Here is a 26,123-nt window from a genome sequence, read left to right as displayed (position 1 = left end):
CCACTGGTAATTCTTGGTTGACTTGAAGGTTACGCCCGTTATCACGCCCATTATCTTGTGTAGCTGTACAAACAAGTTGCTGTGAGGTGACTTAAAGCATAAAGTAATGCTGAGCAAGTAACTACCTGCTGGTGTCTGACTGGAGTTCTTACTCTGCAGCAAAGCAAGGAGCTTACCCTTACTTTCCCTTCTGGGAGGGAGCATATGCATGCCATTATAGCACCATGGATGGTAAGTTCACTTAATGAATTGCCTCCGTAGCAGGTTGTTCATGTGCTTGCATATCCTGAAGCTATCCATTTGCTTTGCCTGGAGACAGCTACTGCAAACCCCTGCTACTACATGGGGTTGTTACTCCTTAAGGTAACAAGACTAGTTTGTTCCACATTCTGGTGTGAGAATAGTAGGTCTTAGTGCTTAGTATGATCTCTGAAGCTAAATAAGTCTTTTCTCCCTTTCCCATTAAGTAAACAGAGGAAAAAATAGCTATGCTAATTTTATATTGGTTACTAGCTGGCTCCTGTTAATGGCTGGAAGAACTTAAAGCAGAATGGTTGACACCAAAGATAGCATTACTGAGCCATGCGGCATCCAGGGTGGTCTGACAAAAATTCCCCCGACTGAATGCAGGTAAATGAGTTATAGGATGACTTGGTGAATGCATGAGCAGGGCTAAGAGGCTAAAATAATGATGTGTTATTTTCTTAGCAAATATAATGCAAAAGAGAAGTTCATGTGAAAATGAAATGCAGAAATGATTCTTGAAAGGCTAACTTTGAGAAGTCTTTCACCCTGCTCTTCTCCGTCCTACAGGAATGGATAAGAACTGTCAAGGCTGTAAGAGTGCACGAAGTGCTTTTTGAGAAAGGACTCAGCTTACAGCTCAGTCACTGGGCCTCTGATTTACAGCTTGTATGCTGTATGAAGGGTATTCTGATAGACTTTTGCTAAGAGTGGAGATGTCTCGTTTATGTAGTTCATAGCTAACTTTTTCTTGTTCTAGTTGTATTTTGTTTTATTTTCAGTGTAGAGGATGAACTAATTGGTTGTATTTCTGGGCTCACATGACAGTGACTTTTGCATGGCAAGGTGGTTTTTTTTTTGGTGCTACTTAAGCCTTGGCAGGTTTCTCTTAGAAGAAATAGAAGCTAAAACCTGGAAGGTGGCAAAGTTGAAGACTTGAACTAATAAAATGTTGTACAGATTACAGGCATAGGCTTTAGAATATGATTATCAGTAAATTGATACTGGAAGGCAGAACTTGGTTTGGTCTTGTGCGAGTTGTTGTTTGAGTGAGATGAGAATCAGGTTCCAGTCTGTAGTTAGTGTCAGAGCATAATACAGTCATACTGGATTTGTAAGTTTTTGTGGGTATTGGTAAAATATTTGAAGTGTCTCTTGAGCAATATGTTGTGTAATGATTCCAGGACAACAAGGCTTTTTTCTCCTTGGTTTGAAAACTGTATAGAATCCTGTTGGAGACTATATTAACTGCTTGTACTGACGTGTTAGGACTAATTCTCGTACATTGTGCGTGCTTGGAAAAGTTGTTCTCACCTCTTATCTTCTCGAACAGGATGGTACTGCTGAGTGGAAGAGTAAGTGTGGTTATTTTAACCATGTCTTTAAGCCCCATCCTGTGATACTACTGCCTGCAAACTTGTATGCTTTGTCCTATTTCCCTCCCTTCCTCAACCCTTTCTGCATTTTCAGCCCCTGAGGTAGGTGTAAGGGTCTTCTGGCTTTGGCTTATGGCTGCTTGTTTACCTTGATCTCTGTGCTGGGATCTACGTGGGGAACCTTAAGTAACTGGGAGAAATGAATGTGTGTGTAAATCCTCTGCCTAATATGGAAGTCATTACTGTAGTGATTTCAGGAGAGGAGCATTCACTCAAAGCACTTGAACTGCTGGGCATGGAGGCAGCAGCTTGGCTTCCTTTACTGCTATTGCACAGACATAGAATAGCAGTGAAAATACTGGTGTAGAAAACAACGTTAAAGGTTCTCGATACAAGAAAAATCATTTCAGAAGTCGTATTGATTTTAAGAGGAGTGTTTTCTTAAATGCTTTGTAGTTCTAAACTAATACCAAGGGATTGTTCTTGGTAATGACAGCAGTGTGACTCTAAACATGGGCTGAAAGCTGCCCTTGAGGCGGTTATCACATATCTTCCAAGCAACGAAGTCTTAAGCTTGTCACGGGAATACGGGCGGGAATGCAGCACAAAATACTTAAAAGGAAATGTTTCTAAACGCTACTGTGTCAAACTTCTTAGTACAGAAATTGTTTGGAAAAGTGCAGTAAGTAATGCTTTTGGGTGTTAGGGCACAGAACTGGGGTATTTTCTAGATCTAATAGTGCTGTAGAAATACGTGGCTATTGGAAATCTATCATACATCCTGCTCTGAGATTTAGAAGGGGGAAGAACCTTTCTAAATAAAATAATGGTGATAGGAGCGTTAAAAGAAGCAACTTCTGCTATTTAGCTTCATTTTTTTTCATTAGAAAAATGATCACTATTCACTCTGAACACTTGAATAGCGGATGTGAATAACTACTTGTGGAACCTTCAGGTGCTACTAAGAGTCCTGCTTATTTGGAAGACCCTTAAAATGCTACTACATTTAAAGAGGTTGGAAGTTGGCTTGTGATACACTGAGACTAAGAATAACATTCGGTGTAAGTACTCTGAGTTGCAGACGTATCACCGTTTCATTAATCAAATATCAAACCGAGCTGTTTGGTCTAAACTGTTGTTGACTTCTCATTTCTGTAGTGCCCTAGAACTGACCAGATTAAGCTTTGGTGATCTTTACAAAGCAGCACACCGCTATCTCTGTTTGGGTTCATCTTGTAAAGTTGGACTTAACCCCAAGATTTATCCTCAATACACTGGGAAGAAAGACTTCTTGAATCCACAGACTGAGATCACTGCATGGGGTCTACAAAGACAAACCTGTTGGCTGCAGGGGGATTAAACATGGTCTTCAGACAGTTGCGTATTTTCTTCCTGTACCCAATTGCAAGGTGGCTATTAAAGCACTTGAAGATTAAGCATACGATGTGCTGTCCTGCAGAAAAGTAGTTAGATTGGCTAGATGTGCTGGCATTGAGAGCTTGAAGTAAATACCGGTAGTAGCCTGGTCCCCTTCTGTCTGCTCCTTACATCTGGGATTATTCCCTCTTTTCCTCAGCGCTATACTCTCCACAAGGCTTGACTGGTCAGCCCCTGTTAGCATACAGGTAACAATGGCATTTGCAGTTCCAGGAAAGTGTTGGTTTAAAAAAAAAAACAGTGAAGACTTTTATTAATGCTGTTTGAGGCTGCAGTATTAACAAGGGCTGTGAATGATGTTAAAGAAGATTAGGTAAGTGTTGAGCCCTTTGGACTGATGCAAAGGTGCTTGTAGCGTGGAACTGAGCTACTGAAGCGGGAGAGTTTTACAGCGCCCTTGTGACAAATTAACTGCTGTGATTTTTTGAAACCAGGACTCAGCAGAGAACTCTGAATAAGTACGGTATATTCAGTAGGAGTGTCGAAGGGAACTCTCCTCTGGTGCAGGAGGGCCTGCACTAAGCTCAAGGTCTTCCCACCAGTTACTCATCCTAGCCCGCCTTCCTGACAAAACTAAAACTGGTGTTAACCTGCGTTTGCAGAGGAAGGAGACCTTGTTAAGTGAAGGTTAACAAGTGTGCTGGCTAACCCTACCTAAATCTGAGCTCTTTCACATCTAGACAAATCCTTGGCAACACACCGTCTGATCCAGTTACAGCCCAGTTGTCTACCCATCTTTGCAGAGTTATCACATATCGCTCAGTCAGTGTCCACATGAACACACTTCTTAACTGTACTGAGTGTTCGGGGGGTCTGGAGAAGCTTCCCAGCTTGCCTAGCTTGTAGTTACAAAGCCAAACGTTTCTTTTGGCACCGGTGCTGAGTCAAGCATCGTGTGCCTCCCCCTTGTTCGTGCTGGTACAGCTGTTTCAGAGGCTGCGGGGTGCACCCTACATCACCTTGCGTTTGTTTGCTCAAGATAAGTTTGTGCCTGGACCTGGGACAGTGGTGCCAACGCAGAGGGCAGCAGTCGTGTGCTGTTCAGCAGTACAGATGAACTTACCCTATGCCCTGGGGTCAGATAACGCAGCTGCGTAGCTCCACTTTGCCTGTCTTCACCTCTGGTGCTTGTTGGACTCTTACAGAGCTGATACAGCTTGTAGAAAATGATTCGTATTGGATTGCTTTTTCTCCTGGTGTGTGTTCTTTTTTTAATTGGCTTGACTCTCAGCAGTGCTGGATGCATTGCAGAATTAGCAGGAAAGGCAGCGTGGTACTGCGTGGGGCTGGAAATGGGAAGGAGTGGGAGAGCCCTTGTGTGAGGGGGAGCTTAAACCTCAGCTGTGCTGCCGAAGCAGGCTTGGAGAGGCAACAGGGGAGGGAGGAGGCAGTTCCTGGCACTGTCCCGTTGGCAGAAAAGATGCACTTTGGGCTGTTGTCTTTGCAGGGGACTTCAGCCTGGCAGAGACGTGGAAATGGTGGAGAGCGGGTGCGGGGTTGTGAATGGTGTGGGCTCGGTTAGGTGTTGCCTTGAGTGTCGTGGGTTAGTTGCAGGATCCTGACAGGGCAGCCCAGGGCTCTTTCTGCGTGTGGTTAGCAGCAGGGACTGCGGGGAAAACTGCTCACGTTGTAGCCCTGTGAAAACAATTTCTTCCTTCAGCCCTGATGAAGGGAACACGCCAAGGCGTGACTTTGTTTTTGTTTCAGTTATCCCTGAGATGTGATTTGTGTGGTATGTTTCGCTTCTTCCTGTTTTGCTTCTTGGTGTTCTGGGCTCTCTTTTTGTTTGCATGTGGTGTTTTCCTGTGCTGTGAACATGAAAGGGAAGCATGAGCGAGGAAAACACAGTGTGTGTGTGTTAGTGACACTGCCAGGTTAACCATTTTCCTTGGAAGAGAGAGAGGAGGGAGGGATTGAAATACTCCATGAAGATGTCTGAAGGTAGTTACTGTGTCAGCCCTGCTAGGTAGGTGATCTAGAGAAGGCAGTTTCTTAATGGAAACACAGTCTCTCCCTGTACTGCTCTTCACTCTGAAACTAAATCGAGAAAACTAATAAAATTATGGAGTTCAGTGCTGGAAAAGCTGGATGGAGGCTGTCTAAGCTGCAAGTATTTCAGGGGAGGCAGGAAACTGGATGCAGGCTGAAGGCTAGGCTAGAAGATCACTTTGCTTGGAGGCTTCAGATCAGAGCATGGTCTGATCCAAAAAAAGCCTCCTGACTTGCTCTTTTTCTTAAACTTGTTGATGTTCCTGACTGACAGCTTGTTTATCCTGGAAGTGAATACAAAAACTTGCCCTCCAGCATGTCTCCCTGTATAGTAAAACTCAGCACTTGCTTGAGTCTGTGGCCACATTACAGATGTGGCTGGGTGACTAAAGCTATTCTGGCCACTAATCTAAAGATCAAACGTGGGATGATTGCGGTTGGCATCTCTTACCTCGTTCCTATCTCCCTGTTCTTCTCACCCAAAACCGTGGTTTGGGATAGCCGGTCACTCTCTAAGTTATTAGTTGCTGATGTGTGGGAAGTACATACAAAGTATATAAAATGCAGTTACGGACCAAAACAATTAGAAAATACTGACTGGATTTTCTAGGGTGAGCAACGACCTTAAATAAAACCGTACTCTGAACTGCAAGAAGTATGCCTGCTTTATATCTGTAATGGCCTGCGAGGGTCTAGTTAGCCTGCGGTCTTCACAGAGCTTTCACTTTTTGTGTTTTTTAGAGTCCACGGTGATCTAGGGCACTGTCAGATCTGGCCTGTTCTGCTTCCTGTCCTCAAGAACTCGGGGCATGGGGAGAAAGGATGAGGAAGAGGCCTTTTAGTACTTCCATCTACCTTAGTCTTCATATTTTAGAGCAGCGTTCTTTGAGGGGGCTGGAAAAGTACTGGTAAACCTTATTGTGGGTAGAGATCCTGTTAGGCTCTTCAGTGAGTATGCTAATAATAGCTGTGGTTTTTCAGCAGAGTGGAAGGATGAGGAGCGTGCTTTGTCACTATCTCTACCCTCCAAGTTTTTCCTTGTAGCTATGGAGAAACGTCCTTCTAAGTTCATGGTGTGCTTTCGAAAAAGCAGTCCTTTTATATATAATTCTTTTTGCTGCTTACGTTCCGAGGTTGGGTCAGAGTTTGTGCTGCTTCTGTCTTAGCATCTGCTCATCGGCGTGCTCTTGCTTGTATGCATTTACTGAAAACAGCTGAATTTGAAGGTTAACTTACTTGCTGCACCTCTTCATTAAAATGAAGCCTCCCTCCAGCCTTTCTCTCCTGTTAAATGGAGAATGCAAAATGCCAGCGTAGTATTTTGCATAGCTGTGGGAGAGCTCTCTGCTCCTGCATGCAGACCCTTCAACAGAGAAATCAATTTAAAGCACTTCAGGAGTAGACAGACCTATTGTCTGATCAGTTATGATGCTTCGTAGGTATCTAGGTCATCAGAGTATCTTTTTTTTCCCCTTTCCTGGCAGAACTGTAGCTTCAGGTTTTTTGCTTCTGCTAGTACTTTATGTAACAGTTCTAGATCTGTCCCTTAACATCCCGTTGCCCTGAAGGAGCAGAGAGAGTTAAATGTGCCTTTCTCCCCCCTTCTCCTCTGCCAATCTTGTTTGGATATCCAATAAGTCTTTGGAACTTAGCTCATCAGTCCTATTTATAGCTGAGGTATTCAAAACATTTAATTATTTCTGGCCTTAAAATGAGCTACTTGGCAGTATTTGCTAGGCAGCAATAGGGAAGCAGTGATGCATTAAGATCTGCAGCAGCCCCGTAACTTTCATGTGGGTCTTGCTGTGAGTTAATTGCATGGAGTTGGACTGCTGGAGAAAGGAGAGGACAATTTTGTGACTTAAACCTACTGATTTTTTTTTTTTACATTGGATGTGCCAGATTTTTTACCTTGTCCAAATAAGGCTTGAAGGTTAACCTATTTTTTTCTATGCTCTGGAATTGAATTCACACATGCCTACACTCTCCTTGGTTCACTACATCGAAATGAGAAACATTTAAATAATTTGTCTTTCTGCCTAATGAAGATTTCCTAGGTGAAGCTCCGAGAGAACGCATCGCGTTTAAATGTGGTGCAGTGATTTCTTCACGATAACTTATTTTAAGCTTTTACTTGAAGCTGTGAACTCCCTCAGGGTGTGGAGGTACAGCAGGATTTCAAGCCAGATCGGTGAAAGTTGGTGTAGTCTGCCTCAGCTTGCTTCCCCATTCAAGTGTGGGGGGACCTGGACTGAACTGTGGGTGGAGTGGGGTGTGTTTGGGGGGATTTAGGTCACTTTGTAAGGACACAGATGTGTTGTTTCTGTAGAGCATTGGGAAAAGAGTTCAGGGATGCCGAGTGCTGACATAGCAAGGAGTGCCAGAACTTCTGATTTCAAATGGACATCTAGCGAAGTGCAGCTTTCTGTATAAGCAAGGTTATCAAGACTACGAAGCTGAAGACTTAAAAAAAAGACATGGGAAAGTCTTTCTAACTCCTTGTGACAGAGCAAATGGAAGGAACACTGATGAGCCCTCTACCCTAAATGAAAGTGACTTCTTTAGCTGACTGTTTATAATGCAAGTCTTAAATCCCATTTGCCTTTTAGTGGCTTAAATTTACTTCAGTGTTGTGCTGCATCTGTGTGCAGTTGTCTGGGTCAACCCCAGTGTCCAGAGAAGCAATTACTAGTTGGCATTTGGGGCTTGTTGATCAGAAACACACACTGTATCTTAAAACAGAGTTTAACAATTAGTGTGTGTCTTTCCTCTTATGAAGGAATGTGAATGAGGTGTTTAACCAGCTCAGGCTATATTTGGGTTGAAACTTGAAGGTAGCTATGTCGGTATTTGGTTTCAATGAATGTGGTTGGGGGAGAAACTTGCATTTAAAGCAGGTTCTCTCTCTTTTATTTCATAGCATGCAAGTCGAGCTGACTGCTCTCACTCCCATGTTGTTACGCTGCAGGGCAAATAGGTCATCAGCTGCTATTTGTGCCCGTAGGGGAAGCAGGAATTAGCTTTGGTTCGTTTTACCTCTTACTTTAAGAAACGGATTATTTAGTTGGGTTTGTTCAGATAAAATATTCCCTGTACCTACACAAGCAGTTACTGTTCTCAAAATCTGGCTTAGCGTTTCAACAAATGCTGCTTGTTCTGGACACTTAGCCGATGAGTGTCAGCAGCAGGCCTTCTGTAGCAGTTGCTGATGGAGTGCAGAGCTTTTGGGGAAGCTGGCCAGCGGTTTCTTCCTGAGGCTGGATTTGCTTCCACTCACATCTGTCGTCTTCTGTGCCTTGCTGTATGGTTTTGCTTCTCCTGCGTCTCCTAGCCTGCTCGCCTGGCTCAGGAAGCGATTACACACTGCTGAAATTGTGCAGAGGCTCTAAACTTAAACTGAAGGATTCAGGCTGGAAGAGGCTGAAACAGAGTAAGGAGTGATGAGGACTGAACGGGTGGCAGACTTCAGGGTGAGTCCAGTCAATGGTCTTCCTGCATTAGCTTTGGCTGGAGCAGGGTATGTGAGTGCAGTCCGAAGTGCGCTCGTTCAGTAGTGCACAAGTCTCAAAGGGCAGCTGTACAGCTTGTAAAAAAAACATAGCCATGGCTTTCTGCGTCTGCTATGCTGCTCCACAAGCTCTAACGCCACGTGTTCTGACAGATGAGAGCTTTTCTGTGCATACTGAAAGCCTGAGGCCCAGTCTCCTGTGCACAGGGGCATTTCCAACAGCATGGGGACCAGCTCTGTGCCATACCCCTGGAACAACCATTCTCCAAGTCCTCATGAGTGGAGGTGCTGGGGCTGTAACCCCAGTCCTGGAATGGAACTGGACTTTCCCAAAGTGTTAAGTCTTCCAAAACAAAAAACGCCAACAGCAAAGCAAACAAAAATTCCACCCAAGGCGACAGAATTGTGCTGCTGTGGTTGCCTCTTGAGCTTTACTGGATGTGTTGTCATGGAGACCTGTACAGGGAGGGAGCTGTGCAAATCCAAAGTACCGTCCAGTTGGCTAGAAACACTCCGGTGTAGGGGTGATCATGCTGCAAAGCCGCTTCTTCTGTGGGTAGTCCACATTTTTCTTACACTTGATTTGCTGGGACTGGACTGTTGGAAGAACCTAGAGCAGCATGTGGCCCTTAGATGGGGCTTTAGGACAAATCCACTTAAATTCTGTATTTGTAGTAGTGTGCTATGACTGCTGGGGCAGGTGAGGAAGGAGAGGAAAAACTACAAAAAAACCACCCCTAACTAACTGTAAGGAGTAGGTCAATAAGAGTGTTCTGAATTTCATCAGCTCCTTGACAGTGCTGTGAGCTTTTTTTTTAATATGAACTACATACAGGCTTGTTATAATGCTTTTGCAAAAAAAAAAAAAAAGACGAAGTGGGACTGCTTGTCCTGATCATTGTTTGAGACACTGCTCTGGAAGTACTTCTTGGAAATGGAATGTGATCCCTCTGCCCAGGACACTGAAGCCTTCTAGAAAGCCTTCCAGCATATTCCAGTGCTCTCTGACACAGCAACTAGCCAGAGTAACAGGGTAAGCTGCCAGAAGGTGTATGAAGAGCCAAAAAGGCTATGATGCCTGCCTTGGAGCCGGTGACAGGTTAGCATACAATGACAGCGTTGCTGGGACAAGCATTAGTGCTTGTTCCACAGTTAACATGTGTTATATCCTTGTGTAATATCTGTCCTAGTGATTACTAACTCATCCAAAATCTCTTGAAGGGAAGGGTGTTCTGTGCCACTCGAGGATGAAGTTAGGAAACCAGCTCTTCTGGATGGATCGAGTTTCCTTTACAGCTGTCAACGCTGTGGTTCTCCAACCTCAAAGTGCTTGATTCATGTCTACGATAGTGTTTTCTGTAGGCAGGTTGGGAGCTGTCAGATGGTTTTGTTTTGGACTAGCCAGCCTAATACAACACAAATCCACCAGCCAAACAAAAACAAAAAAGACCCCAAATCAACCCTCTCTCCCCGCGACTCAATGTATTGGACTTTACTTTCAAGTTTTTGCCGGTGGGTGAAATATAAAAGGAATTGAACAGGGATGGAGATGAATCTTTTGTCCCCTCTGAGTTATATAAGCTGCAGGGGTGCAGAAGACTGTTAACAAGATGTGGACTTCCGATGGACGTATCCTGTGCAAGCTCTTGATAGTACTATCAGGTTGTGATAGGGAGAATCTGCTTGTTTAGAAATAGCTAATGATAAATGATCACACTACTTGTTTGTCTGGAAAATATCTTGACGTGAAGAGCCTTGTGTGTTGGCAAAAGGGTGTTGCTAAAGTTCATGCTTTGAGGTCTGCTAAGGGTCTGATGATTTCCAGGTAGGAAGAGGTGGTTAATGTCTGGCTGCAATTCAGAGAAGTTGCAGATGCTGCTTTGGATTATTTTACAGTTTACCTTAGTTTACGAACTTGATGCCTTAGTGCTATCAGTGAAATACACATTTAAATAAAAGAATATAAGGCTGTTTTAAGTAACCAAGTTGAACTTGTCTGGGGAATACATAGAAGCAGAGGTGCGTGTACTTTGCTACAATTCAAAAGTCTCTTCTTGGAGCTATTTAATGTTTTTTATTAATAGAAGTATTCCCTTTGTTTCTAAGCTGTGATGCCAAAGGCTTTCTTTACTGTCAAAATCTTCATGCCTCACTGGGGCCTCATATCTTCTGGCTTACAAAGAATGCTTTCTATGTGGGGCAAATCCTGCTTTGTAAACTTTTTTTTTTTTCAAAAGAGGGCTTGTTTAATTTCTGAGAATAGAAAAGTGTTAGCTGAAGGTGAGATCTTTTTTTCTTCTGAAATGGCAACCAGTACTGTATCAATGTAGTTTGTGTAGCTTGATGTCCTGCTGACAGCTGCTCTTAAAGTTATTCCTTCCATTTGTCAGACATGCTGGTGTAATTTTTTTGGCCTGCTTTGTCAGCCAGGCTGAGTGAGGCTGATGCTTGGAGCCGTTTTGCACACCCACTTGGATAATGCTAGTGTGTGGTTCTAGCTCCTTAGGGTTTACACTCCAGCTTACTTCCTGTTCAAACCAAGTTCTCCACTAGCTTTATATATTCAAACCAATACATGCATATTTTTAAAAAAGATTTAGTGCTGCTGGCCTTTGAAGCAGCACAAACATGATGATTGGAAGTGTCCCCTCTGATTTGCAAGAAAGTGAAATGCTGTCAGAACTGTCTAAAGAGACAGCTTTTGGAAAAACTCCAGGGTCACCGTGTTACCAATCTTTCAAGTCCCTGATAATGACTCAAATGTCTCATTACATCCACAAAACAGTGTGTTAGAGTCCTGTTCGTAAGCCTTGCTGAGGATGGGATCCTTGGATGCAAGATCTGGCAGGAATGATTTGGCGCAGGTCCTGTTCGCACTGACAGGGTCTCTGCCATGGATGAATCCAACCACGGTGGGCTCCGCGGTGCCTTGTGGCACATAGTGCAAGAAGATGCTGCTCCTGCAGGAAGCATGGGGCCGTGTAACACACCTGTGTACATTGTGCAACTGGAGATGGCTGCTTCATTCTCTTGGCAGAAGTGATGCTTGTAAACGTTGGCGTGACGAGCAGTCCGGCGGACTGAAACTCAGACAGTGATGCTCCCAGATGAGTAACTGTTAGGAAGATGCCTCAGTAAGGTTTGTGCACATGGACTTCTCACAGAATATGGCAAGCTATAAATCTGAGTTTTGAGGCAATTCTGTACACACAAGAACCCTTCCAGAAGCTCAACAGGAAAACTGGGATCAGGCCAGTGGTGGAGTTCCTTTTTTTTTCTCTGGGACAATCTTTGTTATTGTGGTACTTGGACAGGAGGAGAGACTAGGTTACACTTTTGTGTGGTTATACTTTTTAAAGGCCTCTAACCTAGTAACTCCTGACTTCTGGAAGTCAGAAAGATTAAAATACTGTTACTATTGTGATATATGTCTGTAGGGTTGCGTTGTTTTTAGTTCATCATTCATCAGTAATGAAATCTGACCTGAGTTCTTTCAGCTACTGAAAGAATGGATGCTGAAGGGTTGACCTGAAAGACTAAAAAACAAGCTCCTAATATTCTCAACTCTGTTTTGGAACACTTGGTACTTACTCTTACTGAATCATGTTTAATAATGTGTCATAGAAAAAGTATGAAGCCAGAAACTGCTTCAGTGCTTGTTTTTTTTTAATCCCCAAAATGTTAGGCCTTACATGTGCAAACAAGCTTTTTTCCTCTTGCAGGCAGTGAACAGTCACTCTGAAGTCTGCATTGTATTTGAGAATTGAAACAGGTGTAATGAGTTGGAATTAGAAAGGAGTTTAGTCTTTCGCTGATGTAGTGCTGGGGTAACATACTAGATCAGTGGTCTTGTTTGTACACGTTGGCTACCAAAACTGACAGAAAACATTGTTTTTTCACAATTATAGATGACCACCTTCCTCTACGCTGTTCCAAAGAGGACAAGAAAGCTTACTTCAACTATTTTTTTTCCAGATGAGAGAAAAGGCTTGTAGGTTTTTAATGCAAGTTATTCTTAAGAAGCCTTAAATTGCTTTTGATGCTATAAAACCAATTTTCTTTTGTGATTTGTTAAAACTTGGGGAATGCTGAAATCTGAAATGTAGACGACATGCCAGGTTTGAAAATGGACAGGGAACGGCTGTTGATCTTGTCTGCACACATGCGTTCCCAACAACATCATCAAGCCCAGCTTGAGTTTTCACTTCACAAAAATGTCTAGTGTCCTAATCTCTGACTTACTAACGTACTGTAACCTGTCAATTTGCAGGTAAGCATTATGAGGAGGAAGAAGAGGAGGATGCTCTACCCGACTCAGATGCCCTGCCAGACTCGGATGACGAGGTGGATTTGGAGAAGCCGCGCCCCATCCAGATTGTTCTTGCTCATGAAGATGACCATAACTTTGAATTAGATGAAGAAGCATTGGAAAAAATCTTGCTTCAGGAGCACATCAAAGATCTTAACATAGTAGTTGTGTCTGTAGCAGGAGCTTTCCGCAAAGGAAAATCTTTTCTGCTGGACTTCATGCTTAGATACATGTATAACAGGGTGAGTAATTTGGACTTCTCCCTGCAGGAAAAAATAGTTTGGTGTTTTAGTTGTTCACCTTTGTATTTGTTGACTTGAGCAGAAATAGGTCATTTTTTTCTTACAGCAGCTGGCTTACTCTCCCGAAGTATACTACTACTCCATGAAGTGTACTTAAGTGACAATTGTATAACATACATTTGCTGCAGCTATGAAGTAAATTATTGATGTCCTGATATAAGTGGATTTGAGAAGAACTTGAATAAGGAGAGCATTCAAGGAGGGCCTTCTAGCTGAGGGTTGAGTAAGGCCTTACCCAGGTGGTGGCCTGGAAGGATCTTGCTTTGACTTGGCCTCCTGCAGTCAAGTTGTAGCATTAGATTATCGATTGCTGCAAAAACAATCTTGTCAGGTAGCTCCTGGAGGACTAATTGTGTTTACTGAGATACCGAAATACGACAAAAGGGAGAAAGTCTCCAATTCCTGCTTGGAATGTGTCTCTGAACCTAGTCCAAGAATTTCTTAGATCCTTTTAAGTCATGGGTTAATGAATGCCTAATCTGAAACTTAATTCCTTCTTAGTTTGTAGTTTTTGGCTGCTGTTGTTTTGTCTCTACTATACTTTGAATTATTGGCTGTTAGGGAGAAGATGGTATAGGACTTTCCTGTCATGGGTTGTGCTGCGTTTCTTTTAATCTGCACAATGAATATTAACAGTTCAGTATCTTACTGCTTTTGGAACTCTTAAGGAACAGAATGGATTCCTTTTTGGTCATGGTTGTTTGGAGTTGGAATTCACGGTAGCAGAAATTAACCACGATTGCATCTATTTTGCTTTTGTGCTAGCTGGCTTAAGAAGAAATCAAGATGAACCCTGCAGTTACAGGAAATATGGGAATATTGTAAAGAAGCCGCTGGTAGCTGGCAGATGAGGACTTCCTTTCTCTCACTCCAAGTAGTGCTTGCTATTGAATTCTTCTCACTGGTCTGCCAAGAGCTCTGTAAGAAAGCCACTGAGGATGTTGGTAGGAGGAATACAGAGTAGCAAGCTGGCGCTCCCAACTTCTTGAAACTAGGGAGAAATAAACATTTCATTGATATGGCTATTCAGTGGATCACCTTTTGTGCGTGTATAAACTCTGTAGCGTCCTGTTTGTATTACAGCAAAAACAACAAAACCAAACAAAAACTTCGAAGAAGTATAGCAGTTTGAGCTAAATGGGTATTAAGTAGAGCGGTGCTAGTTCTTTCCAAAAATAGGCCTGGTCTTTAAGCAAACGCTCTAACTTACAGATTGCAAAACAAGTTCAGAGAGCAAAATGGATTGGGACACTTTCAGCCTTGTTTAATAATGTGCCTCTGTTCACTGCACTGTACAGTCACATTTCTCAGTTTTCTATAGGTGTCCTTCAAAATACCATTTGTTTCACTATCTGAAGAATTCAAGCTCAGCTATCTAGTGTAACAACATCACTTGCCTAAAAGGCTCCCCTTCTGCTGCTGCTTGCTCTCCATGTGCTTCTGGCCAGGCGTTTGTGTTCTCAAGCTACAATGCTTGCAGGCCCTTAGCTGGGCTGATCCTACTCGCTGATGCCTCAGAGACGCTGTACTTTGCTGAATTGTTTTCCTGCCAGCTCAGTGACGTAAACTGGCTTAGGGAAAGCGTGACAAACATCAGAGCCGCTGCAGACTGAGTGATAGGAGTTGAGGATGAGAGATGATGAGTGCAACGCCTCTTCTTTTGATCCCTGCTGGATTTTATTAAGTCAAACGGTGTCCTCTATGTTTATGCAAGGTTGAGTACAGTTGGGGAGGCCTTGGTATAGTTTTGTATTTTTAAGTCTGATCTCTTTGTCTTCAGGCTTAATTAAAGTATGTATTTACTGTGTAGTAAATGTTGGCCCTTGCACAAAATACCAATGCATCCATGTTCATTTCATACACTGATCAAGCGATTCTGGGCTATTCTGTCCCGTTGATGTTAAAGTCTGTGGTGAAACACTTGCCAAGATATATCAGAGTCCTATTTTCTTGTCTTACCCCAAAAGCTAGGGGTCATGTGAAAAGTTACCGTTCTTGTGCCAGTTGAAGTCAAAGGTAGGATTTTGAAATGGCTCAAGCTGGTCAGTTTCTTCAGGGAGAAGGGTGGCATCTCATTTCAAGCAGTGATACTTAGTGTTACGATTCATTATTTGAAATGGGACAGAATAATCTGCCACAAAATAGCAGCAGTTGTGTGCTCAGCAAAGCTGCTGCAAGGATCCTGTGATCTCTGTTGCATTGTGAACCTTATTAAGAGTTAGGTGCAGAGACACGAGTAAATTTAGATTGAAAGCTTTTTCTTACAGGGGTGTGACCTTTCTAGATGCACTGCATATTGATGGCACTATGCAAATAAAGCTGCCTTGGTCACTTCCTTAGTATGGAATATTTAAAGGGGCTATGATACGGAATTATAGTGCAACTTAAAGCTTGATTTCCTTTAGGAACAAAGCCTTCTGTTTCACTTCTCCCATCTCTTGAATGTCTTTTAAGCCAACTTAATGGATGGAGTTTAAAGCACTGAGTTCCCTGGAAAGGAAAGAGAATGTAATAGGAATACTTCAGTGTGATGCAAAGCTCAGAGTCAGAGACAGGCTTAACTGCATAATCCACAGAATGAAGCAGCTTGGGCTGAACTTGTGCGTATTAAGACACCATATTTTTGGTCTGAGCTTCAAGTGAGGGTAATACATTTCTGGACCAAATTTGGAAAAAGTATTCTTCCAAAAATATTCTTCCTCTTCTGTAAATTAAGAATGGATCATATTGTTGGGATCATATTGTTGAATACATTTAACAGTTTCTTCTGAAAAAATGAAAAACAGTCCACTACTGTATACCTGTGAGATCTGATTCAGCATTGCAGAACTGGATCTTGGAGTGTTCTGAAGCCCAGAGCAGTCTTGGAGCTTCACTTTCTGCAGTGGTCAGTGGATAAGTAAACATCTCTTTGGATGATTTAAAAACCAAAACCAACAACAAACACCCCCCCACCCCCCAAAACAAAATAACAACAACAAAAAACACAAAAAAAACCAAACAAAAAAACAAAAACAACAACCAAAAAAAAACACCAAACAACAAACTACTTCAAGGGAACACTGTTCAGGTTGTGTTTATTTTCACTGGTGAAGGCTTATGTGCATAAAATAGAAAAACTGCCTGTAAGGAGCTGTGCCTCTCTTCATTTGGATGCCTGTGCCCATCTTCTGTATTTTGTTTCTGCTCATCTTATTTTTCACCTTTGCCATGTTTCATCCAAGTAGCAAAGCTGAATGGTGTGCACTTAGTTTGGGAGTATGCTAATGCAGAACTGCTTAATTGACTTTCTCCTCTTAGCATAGGCTAGCTCTGCAGAAAATAATGTTGCTGGGCATGAAGAGTGTACGCAGTTATCATTCCTCCCCTCCCTCCGTTTTTGAAATAAGCGGTTTCACTTACAGTAAGTATTTCTGTTCTGTGCAGCCCCTGGGTGCCACCTGGGTGCCACATGCTGCTCTCCGAGATGCGAAGAGGTCTGTTTTGGGCTCTTCTGAAAACTTCCAGTGTAGAGTTAGCAAGTTAGATATTACAGCCTAGTGTACGGAGAAGTCTCCCCTTTGACCTCCTTTAAAAGCACACTTCCCTGGCTGGTAATCTTCTCTGGGTGGTCAGGGGCAAATTCTTTAAGAGTGTTTCCGTTCTTCTGTCAGCATGCTGTGCTCTAGCCTGTAAAATAAAGGCTTTGCCCTAAGCCCCCTCTTTACTTAAGCTTTTGTCTGTCTACCACTTTTCCAGGATTTCAGTGTCTGTGCGTCTATATACAGACACATCACAGTGAAAGTTCCCCAGAGTGCCTGTTCGTGCTCCTTACTTCCACAGCACATAAACTGCATTTCTGGGTTATATCTGTTCATATAATGTCTGGGATCTTGTGTGAGCCACTGCTCCATGCGTTGCCTGTCCTTGAGGACTGAAGACCTCGTTCCAGTACCACTGGCTGGAACTGTTAGCTGCAGACTGTACTTGGCTCTGACAGCCTTTCCCAAAGTGGGTGACTTGCCCATAAACTTGTAATGTGTATGGTGTGTTGACTAATGTGTACCAAACTCTCAACTTGATCTTCTTCCTTGAATCCTAATCACTTAGTCACAGACAAAATACTTTTTCTGAAGTATAGATTATGGATTGTCTGGTCCTTGCCTATTCTCTTTGGCTTCTGCAGGCTGGCAGCGTGAGTCTTGTGCTGGTCTCTGTTAGTCTGGGGGTTTAGATGCTTGCTTAGTTTCAGCAATTGACCTTTTCGTGAGAGGGAAGGGATTAAGTCAAGATTAGTTTTTTGTTCCTTGTGGAGTTTTTAACTACAAAACCAGCTAAGCTATTAATAAATAAGCTTCATATAAATAAACTTAATAATAAACTTCTTCACAGTGAGGGTGACAGCACTGGAACAGGCTGCCCAGGGAGGTTGTGGAGTCTTCTTCTCTGGAGATACTCAAGACCCATCTGGATGTCTATCTGGGCAGTTTGCTCTAGGGAACCTGCTTTGGCAGGGGAGTTGGACCTGATGATCTCTGGAGGTCCCTTCCAACCCCAACAATTCTGATTCTGTGAAATTATCTTCCTTACACTGTTTTGAAGAGAAGTTCATGGGTCACATGGAGTAGAACTGATGGACAAAACTGAGCTGTTCTCACAGAGTGCTTGAGACCTGAATGCTGTTCACGTGTACTCTTCAGAGGCTGAAGAGTTGTGCAACTGCTGAAATACAGTAGACTCCAACACAAAACTTCCTTGCGGATCATCCGCAACGTACAGCAGAGTAGCACTGTTGTTTTTAATACTTTATGTAGTGTTGTCAATCAGCTTGGAGGAAAATGCAGGAATGCTATGGAAGTCTGCTAAAATGTAGCATAGAAAATCTCCTCCTTGGTATTTAATAAGTTTTTCTTCTTGTTTTGTAGACTTCTCCGTGCTGGATAGGTGGAAACAGTGAGCCTTTAACTGGGTTTACATGGAGAGGTGGATGTGAACGGGAAACCACTGGCATTCAGATTTGGAGCGAAGTGTTTGTAATTGATAAACCCAATGGAACAAAGGTAAGTGCTTGATTTAAATAGGTGTATGTGGTGATTTTTTTGCCTCTGGGTGAATAGCTTTAATGCCATGGTTTTAATGGAAGCCGTTCAAAGATGCTTTCCTACGCGTTCAGTAGCTGTGTAATATGTTTGGAAACCTTATATCAGTGCAGGTATGAGTCTTCCTGCTGATTTAAAAGATTCAGTCTCCAACAATAGTCCCATTCTGAGATTACTTTATTTTGGCAAAGTCTACTTTGTCTAGGCTTATGGGTGGGTTTTCCTGTGGATGTTTTAGAACTGCGTTGGCTATAAATACCATGTATAGACAAACGTTGTGATAAGAACAGTTCTAACAAACAGTGTTGGTTTTGGGATTGAGTATGTGCTCTAGCTTGTAATTCTGTTCTAGCGAAATGCAGCACATGGCTGTAAGTATAATAAACAGTTTTGGTGTCGTTAAGCTGGTCCTGCTGTGTAGTTTAACAGGTAGTCCACAAAAAGAAAAAGCATGTCTAACAGTGGGGTAAATGGCACAAACTCTGTGCTTATCAAAACTGTTGAAGCTTTTAACTCTAAGTCAATCTAACTGCATAGTTTGATTTTGGGTGTTTATTTTCATGCTGTAACAACTTCTAATGTTATCAGTAAACGTTTGCTCTGTAATACAAGTGCTGTATTCTCAGCTATTTGTGTTCTCCTGAACTGTAAGCTCTCGATTATTTAACTTCCATAGTCTTTGCATTGCTGAGGTGAAAAGGGAACATCTGATGGTTAATATGGGACACTGATCTTAACCAGCTAGTGGTTTAGAGACCTGCAGAAGGTTTTATCATATTTTATACCTAACCAAACAGTTCTCTGGCTAAAAAACAGTTAAGTTGTGAGGATCTGTTTGTGCTTTCGAGAAAATAAAATCACTCACTTGTTCTTGCTTATCAATCATCTCTAACTGAAAGAGAATGGAATTGTAGTAGATTCCAAAGATGGCAATTGGACAGATAGATTCATATCAAGATCGCTTCATTTCTGTGTGGTTCTAGCAGATGGTCAGTGTCATTGCTTTTTTTTTTTGGAAATAATTATTTAAGACACATTTTAAAGCAACCATCTCATACTTAGCTAGCAATCCGGTATAGCTTATTAGAGCTGAGACTGAAGTTCCTCCAGTGAGTAAGAGCTACCTTCTACTGTGCTCTGTGCCTTGTTGAGCTCAGGGATGCTATTTCTGTGGGAGAGGGTAACTAGTGTAGCAAGGCCAAGGACATAAGGCTGATGATATGGCTTTGTATTGCTGCTTACTAATCTGTAGGTGTGCATAAATGTGTGTGTAGGGAGCTGGCTGAGGTTTAATAAATAGGTATGGAAGCAGAGAGATGCTCTACTTGAAACAGAATTTAACCCAATGACCTGGAGTTTGAAAGTGTAACAATTTGGTTAACTATTGCTGCTCTTCAAAAATCTCTAGGTTGCTGTACTACTCATGGATACCCAAGGTGCCTTTGATAGCCAATCCACTATCAAAGACTGTGCAACGGTTTTTGCTCTGAGCACCATGACGAGTTCTGTCCAGGTGAGAATACCTGTGCTGACAAATAATGACAGCTATAGGAACCCTCTTGCCCAAGTATGCAACGAGTCTCTCTCTAGCCATGTTTAGAAAGTTCACCTGCATATGTTCCTCCAGCTATTACTGAAGACTTCATATTTAGTGTCCCAGTTTTCAGTGTTATATAGGTAAGTTTCTCTCTGGAATCAAGGTCATTCAAGGCTATGCTGGTTTAAATTGCTGACTGAACTGGGGAATTCCAAACAAAAATGTCAAAGTAGCAACTGCATCCATACTAACGTAGTACAGAACCTTTAAGACTTTAGATGACATAACTCAGGGTGAAACTACACTGATCTGTTAAATGTACCTCTGCTGCTATGGTTAAATTTCTGACAATTCTCTTGTGCTATGCCCAGAACTCCTTTTAGGCTTGTGTCTTAACGTGCCAGAAGTAAGCAGGTTTTTAAGGGATGTCAAGTGACCTTGTTCAGACATACTCCTGTTAACTTTGATGTTTCAGTATTTAGAATACTGCCTCTGCCTTGTCTCTGTCCCCCAGCCCTTGTTGTTCCTGTGGTTAGGACAAACTGTGGATTATTGATATATCTTTGAGTTTACTGCTGTTCAGTATTGGTTGAACTTATTAAAGCAGTTGTGAGCACCCTGGAGAAAGCCGAACTTCTCCAGGAAGATTTTGGAAGCAAAAAACTGGTGAACTAACTGCTCAGCTGTTTCCGTGTCAGAGGTGATGCTGCTAAATCACTGAGTCCTGAAGCACTTAAACTTGAGGATGACAGATGGGTATGCCCTTCTCAGTCCTCCTCTCTCACACCCATGTGATAATTGGAAGCATTCAGCGTTCTTACTAGATTTCTTTATGGCTTGCTTCCTTGGAAAGATGATCTGGGAAGGGTTAGGGTGGTCAGCAGTGATTTTTGTCCCTACTACTTGGTATAGGGAGTGACTTTTTTGAGATGCATTCTTTGATACTGTTCTAGAGGCTGGCTTTCAGGTAGTTAGACATTTCTGGAGGTGGTTAAAAAAATACTCAAGATGCCTAACAAAGGCTGCATGAAGATAATGGTTTCAAATTACATTTTAATTCCTTTACTGTCTCTTACAGGTATACAACTTGTCCCAGAATATTCAGGAAGATGACCTTCAGCACTTGCAGGTAAGAATATGCTGAATTTATATTAAGCTGTTTCTGAATTAACAGTCTGGAAATTGTTCTTGATTTTACTACTAATGTAACTGTGATTTGAGAGCAGCTTCCTACTTTATATAAAACATGAAAGCTGACCTGATACTAAAACTAGTTCTGCCTATTAAAACGTTATTTGCATCAACTCCATGATGCTGTGATGCTTCCTCTGTGCTAGTGTAGATGTAAAATAGCATAAGCTCCTGATTTGGTGAAATCTTAACTTTCTAAAGTCTGGTCTGTACATAAGAAAGGCTGGTGTCTATGTAAGAAGTCCCAAAATTCCTGAAAAGGTTAGAATGGGAAATGATTTATGAAAGCACTTAAGAAGCTTCCCATGTTTCTTCTTTTTCCCGAACATAAGAAAATGGATACTGTTTCATAACTATTTTCTACTGAAATTTGGGAGCTTGGATCAGGGCAGGAAGAATATCTTCTACTCGGAAAGAAACCTTCTCTAGTTTTTCATCTGAAAAACTTCTACAGTCCAATTTTTGCCTAGAAACAAAAGCAGGAAGGAGTTGTCCTCTCACTACTGTGGAGTTTTCATCCTCAAATGGAACACTGTGATCAAAGGCCACTGAATTCTGGCTTCATATGAATGGTGTAAGAGCCTTATCTCCTTAAGTTAAAATCTGTGGCTTCAAAGGCTAGCTTGTGTTTTAACAAATATCTGCCTGTGCTCAGGCCATGACCTCGTCACAGCTTAAAACTGTTTTACATGTCTTCTCATTGAAAGGACTTCTGTCTTGTTCAGTGCTGCGAAAGACTGGCTGCCAATACTGGAAGTAGAAATACACTAACTCAACATAATCTTGTGATGCTGTTCTCAGTTAACAGAATTGTATCGCTGGACCAAAACCAAACAAAACCCACAGGAAAAGCAAACACCAAAAAAAAAAGGTTTAGTAAATTATTTGAAAGCCAGACTTTGCTGATCGCTCTGGTCCTTTGATAATCTCAGTGCAGTCTGAATAGAGTGTTCCCGTTCTTTTATAGTAGATGGGATTTGAGGGAAGAAAGGGAGGAGAAGGGCAATAAATACAAGTAAATGCTTGCGTTCCCTGCCCAGTGAAGATGGGGACAAAGAATCATGGACTGAGGGGAGGAGATGTTGTTCTGAAATACTCTTACTCTTTGGCTGCGTTTTTTTTTTGTGTGCAGGAGGGAATGGAGTGGGGGGGTAAGTCAGGGTCTCAGGAACAAGCCACTCATGTGGGTGTTCGAGCTCTTCAGAGCTTCTTCATGCTCAGGGTGACAAGGGCTCGGAAGTTCACTTGTGTCAAATTAGTCTTGTAAGTTTTCAGATACTCTTGTGACTGACACAGGGGAAATTGTCCTTTCAGCCACGGACTTTTTTCTGAGGTGTCCGAGGGATTAGCTTTAAAGCAAAGGAACAGTTGCCTTGTTCTAGAGGGCTTCCTTCATCTCACTCTCCAAACTTTATAAAGGGACTAGTGAGGTACCCTCACCTGACAGTATTAAACTTGGCTGAAACAGCCAGCATGTGATTTTTGTTCTCATGGGTTTGCTGGCCCACTTAGTCCAGTGAGGAAGAATGCTGCTTTTAGCATTAAAGATGGTGAAAGCAACCAGGCAAAGACAGCTAGCGCTTTTTTCTGCTGAAGAGAGAGAACAATTATGAGTTAAGGTCACAGGCTGAAGTAGAGATCTGGGGAGCTGCTGAACTTGGCTAGAGCTGAGGTCCTAGGCATTCAAATGCAAGCCAAGTTCCTTGAGATTTCCGGGAATAAATTTTTTGTGGGAAGTAAGGGGGCAAGTGTTAGGCATACCTCCTTAGCCTAGGGTGACGAGTGTTGGAAACTGCCTGGCTGAGAGACACAGTCAGCTTTCCTCTGAGAATAGCCCACAGGCCACCAACTTAGAGCCACGGTGTAGTGACAGTTCTGGAGTGGCAATGTGAAACCAGTGGAAATTGTCTCCTCCCTGAATTTTACTGAAGATTGGTGTACTCATTCTTGAGCTGCACTGACCGTTCTAAATCCATAATACAACTTAAGATTGAATGCATTATTTTCTAGTGACATAAAGGATTGTTACAGTAGAAGACCGTTTTCTGTGTGTCACTCTTACACTCTTCTTTCTCTCAGTTGTTTACAGAATATGGAAGACTAGCTATGGAAGAAATATACCAAAAGCCGTTTCAGGTAATTATGCGTGTTAAATGTGTCTAAGCAATTGAACGTGTAGAAAATTATCTCAGGATAATTCACGAAGAGAAATTAGTTGGGCTGAAGCCAGTCTGTTCTTTACAAGACTGGTTTTCCTTCCCTGTCACCATGTTTCTTGGCAAAAACAGTGGAAGAATGCTGAAGACAATCATATTTTAGGCAAGTATAGCTTTGTGCCTGAGGTTTAAGCATAAAGGAAAGGAAGTGCCAAGTGATGCACTGACCTTAAGGAGAAAGAGGGTTCATGTTTCCTTCCTACTCATTTCTTCTTGAGGTGTGGTTGGTCTTTGCTGGTGCATGGTTCTGAATATAGGTCATACGGCCTTGAAGAAATTGAGGGACATTGCGTTTTCATTATTTGAAACATTAATGGCTTCAGTATCTGAATTTTTCAAAATTGCTAGCATCTCCTGACTATTTCCTAGGCTAGAGGAGGGTTTGAGGCTTCTTCCGCTTAGTGGAGACAAGGACTGAGACTTCTCCAACCCTGAATTATCAGATGATCCTTCTTAACCTATAATGCTACCAGCAGTGAGTTTTTAAGACTCTTGTGTCTCTAGAATATTCAGCCTGCAAATGTGAGTCCCTTATGTTCTTGTGATTGGCCCAGGCACGATGATGTCTTCATCAAGCACCTCATCTCATATAAGATTAATGTCAAGATTTGTTCTCTGTCTTCAGCTGACAGGAGGAAACAACGACATGTAATCCTTCTGGGGTAGTAAAAGGCAAACGCATGGAACAGGGAACATCTTTTTGAGATGCTGAATACTTCCTTTCAGATAAGGAGTGAGTTGCAGTTGTGTATATTGGTGTATTTTCTTAAACTAGCAACCACTTGCACCACAAAACTACAAGGCTGCTTAATTTAGAACAGCCAAGTTTAGAATCTTTTAAAATTTCAAATAACCACATGTGATAGTTCTTGATTTTTTAGGAATGATGCAAACCGTTCACCCCTGTTGTTCTTCCTTTTACAGACACTGATGTTCTTAATTAGAGATTGGAGTTACCCGTATGAACATGCATATGGTTTGGAAGGAGGAAAAAAGTTCCTTGAGAAAAGATTGCAGGTACGTTATTTCCAGTAGTCCTACTCTGATCTGACTTAAGTGACACCTTATTGTAAAGATATTAATGCACAATGATCTAGCTCTTAAAATTTGTTTGTGGTGTTCCACTTATGCATGGTTCTTGGGTTCTCTACATCTTTGACATCTTTAGGTTCAGAAATAAGTCTAAACACGCTTGTGCTCTTATTGCTTTTAAACTGGTGTTTAATCTTCAGGTACTGAAAATGTGTATTAGCAGCTCTTACAGCTTTTTTCTCTTCAGGTAAAGCAAAACCAACATGAAGAGTTACAGAATGTAAGGAAGCATATTCACTCCTGTTTCAGTAACCTTGGCTGTTTCCTGTTGCCCCACCCTGGTCTTAAAGTTGCAACAAATCCAAATTTCGATGGGAGGTTGAATGGTAGGAAGCTTTCCATTGTGTTTCTTGATTCAGATCACTGAATTCATTTTCTTTTTATCATGGAAGTTAAGCACTGAAATAGTTGGCCATTGAAATGGTTGATTAGAAAAGTGTAGGGCTAAAAGGTGAAATGATAGAATCTAGAAATGTGTATTGTGTGTTCTTGGTTTAAAGGTAAAATTGAATGGATATCTTTATCTGGATGTTGATTGTAATCTTGATTAACTTGAGACATCCCTAGAGGTCATATAATAAGGATTCTAAAGAAAAATAAAGGTTTCAGAGGTGAGCTTTCATAAAATGTAGACTTTCCTTTTTTTTTTTCTTGAAAGGCTTTTCTGTAACAACTCTCAAAAGCGAAGGTCAAAAACTAGAATGACTGTAAAATAACTGTAGGCTTCTGCCACCACAAATTGAGAAGCAGTTAGGATTCTTCCAATTACTGCTTTTCCCCCAACAGAGGGAATATATCAGAATGGCAAAGGCTGAAAACAAGATTTTTGCAGTAGTAGTTTTCCCACTGACAAGTTCTATGGGACAGATCTGTGGGTTTGTGTAAGATGTTGGTGTAATAGGGAAAACGCACTTTGAGTACTACAAGGACTACAGGGTCCTGTTCTTTCAGTTTGAATTTAATATTTCAAGAGTAAATAGAACTTACTGAAGCTATAGTATGTATTTAAGCCTTTAAATATTTAAAAAATGCAGTTAAGACTTGTGATGGTATTTTGAGGGGTTATGGGTTATCAGTGTTCCTTTGGGAAACATAAGATTAAATACTAACCACTGTTTTCTGAAACGGATTGAATTTTACTAGATATAGACGAGGATTTTAAGAAAGAACTGCGGAATTTGGTACCATTACTGCTTGCCCCTGAAAACTTGGTAGAAAAAGAGATTAGTGGATCCAAGGTGACCTGTAGAGATCTTGTAGAATACTTCAAGGTAAGCAAACTTATGCTAATTATTTTTGCTAATGGCTTAAAAGAAAGTATTCTAATTTTAGGGCATGTTCTTCCCAGAGAAGATAAAGGTATCTAGGCTGACATTCACTGATCAGCTCACTTTTATTTTCATTTCATTACTGTTTCCAGAACTGGTACACAGCTTCCTAACAGTGCAGCTCTTAACAGACTACTATTGGCAAAATAGTGCTTTTTTTTTAGTTTGTAAATAAGCTAAAAATGCTTCAAGCTCTATTAGAGATTTTTATACTGTTTTGAAATTCTGGTTTTGCTTTTTTAAGAGGTTTTTGTATACAGATAGTAAAGCAGCCCTTAAGCTTCTAGATATGCAGTAAAAACTTCAGATATTTTTTTCCCCTTCCAGTTTTTTTTTTACTTGTAAGGAAGATGCTTTTTAAACACTTGTATGTGTAACAACAGTTTATGCTGTAAAATATTTGTGGATACCTGCAGCTGTTAAACTCCTGAGCTGTTTTGGTATCATGGTGACACCAGCAGTAATGTGATAACATAATCCCTACATCACCAGGAATTGGTCTGATGTGTAGCCTTTT

The 26,123-nt window shown here is 41.7% G+C and overlaps 1 protein-coding gene across 4 annotated transcripts in view; it reads left to right on the top strand.

The window, feature by feature from the left end:
• Positions 1-26,123, top strand: part of ATL2 (atlastin GTPase 2) — a 42,067-nt gene that overhangs the window by 5,832 nt on the left and 10,112 nt on the right. For 3 of the 4 annotated variants that reach the window (XM_035553109.2, XM_035553106.2, XM_035553108.2), the window contains exons 2-9: positions 12,824-13,104; positions 18,069-18,203; positions 19,651-19,755; positions 20,858-20,908; positions 23,050-23,106; positions 24,111-24,203; positions 24,466-24,604; positions 25,422-25,549. In XM_035553109.2, the coding sequence (XP_035409002.1) occupies positions 12,824-13,104; positions 18,069-18,203; positions 19,651-19,755; positions 20,858-20,908; positions 23,050-23,106; positions 24,111-24,203; positions 24,466-24,604; positions 25,422-25,549 (989 nt within the window). Of the gene's footprint in view, positions 1-12,513; positions 12,545-12,823; positions 13,105-18,068; positions 18,204-19,650; positions 19,756-20,857; positions 20,909-23,049; positions 23,107-24,110; positions 24,204-24,465; positions 24,605-25,421; positions 25,550-26,123 lie in introns of those variants that run through there. The other variant, XM_035553110.2, reaches the window with a different exon arrangement.

This window comes from Cygnus atratus, chromosome 3, assembly GCF_013377495.2.
Source record: "Cygnus atratus isolate AKBS03 ecotype Queensland, Australia chromosome 3, CAtr_DNAZoo_HiC_assembly, whole genome shotgun sequence".
Classification (NCBI taxonomy): domain Eukaryota; kingdom Metazoa; phylum Chordata; class Aves; order Anseriformes; family Anatidae; genus Cygnus; species Cygnus atratus.
This window is presented reverse-complemented; position numbering and strand designations above follow the sequence as displayed.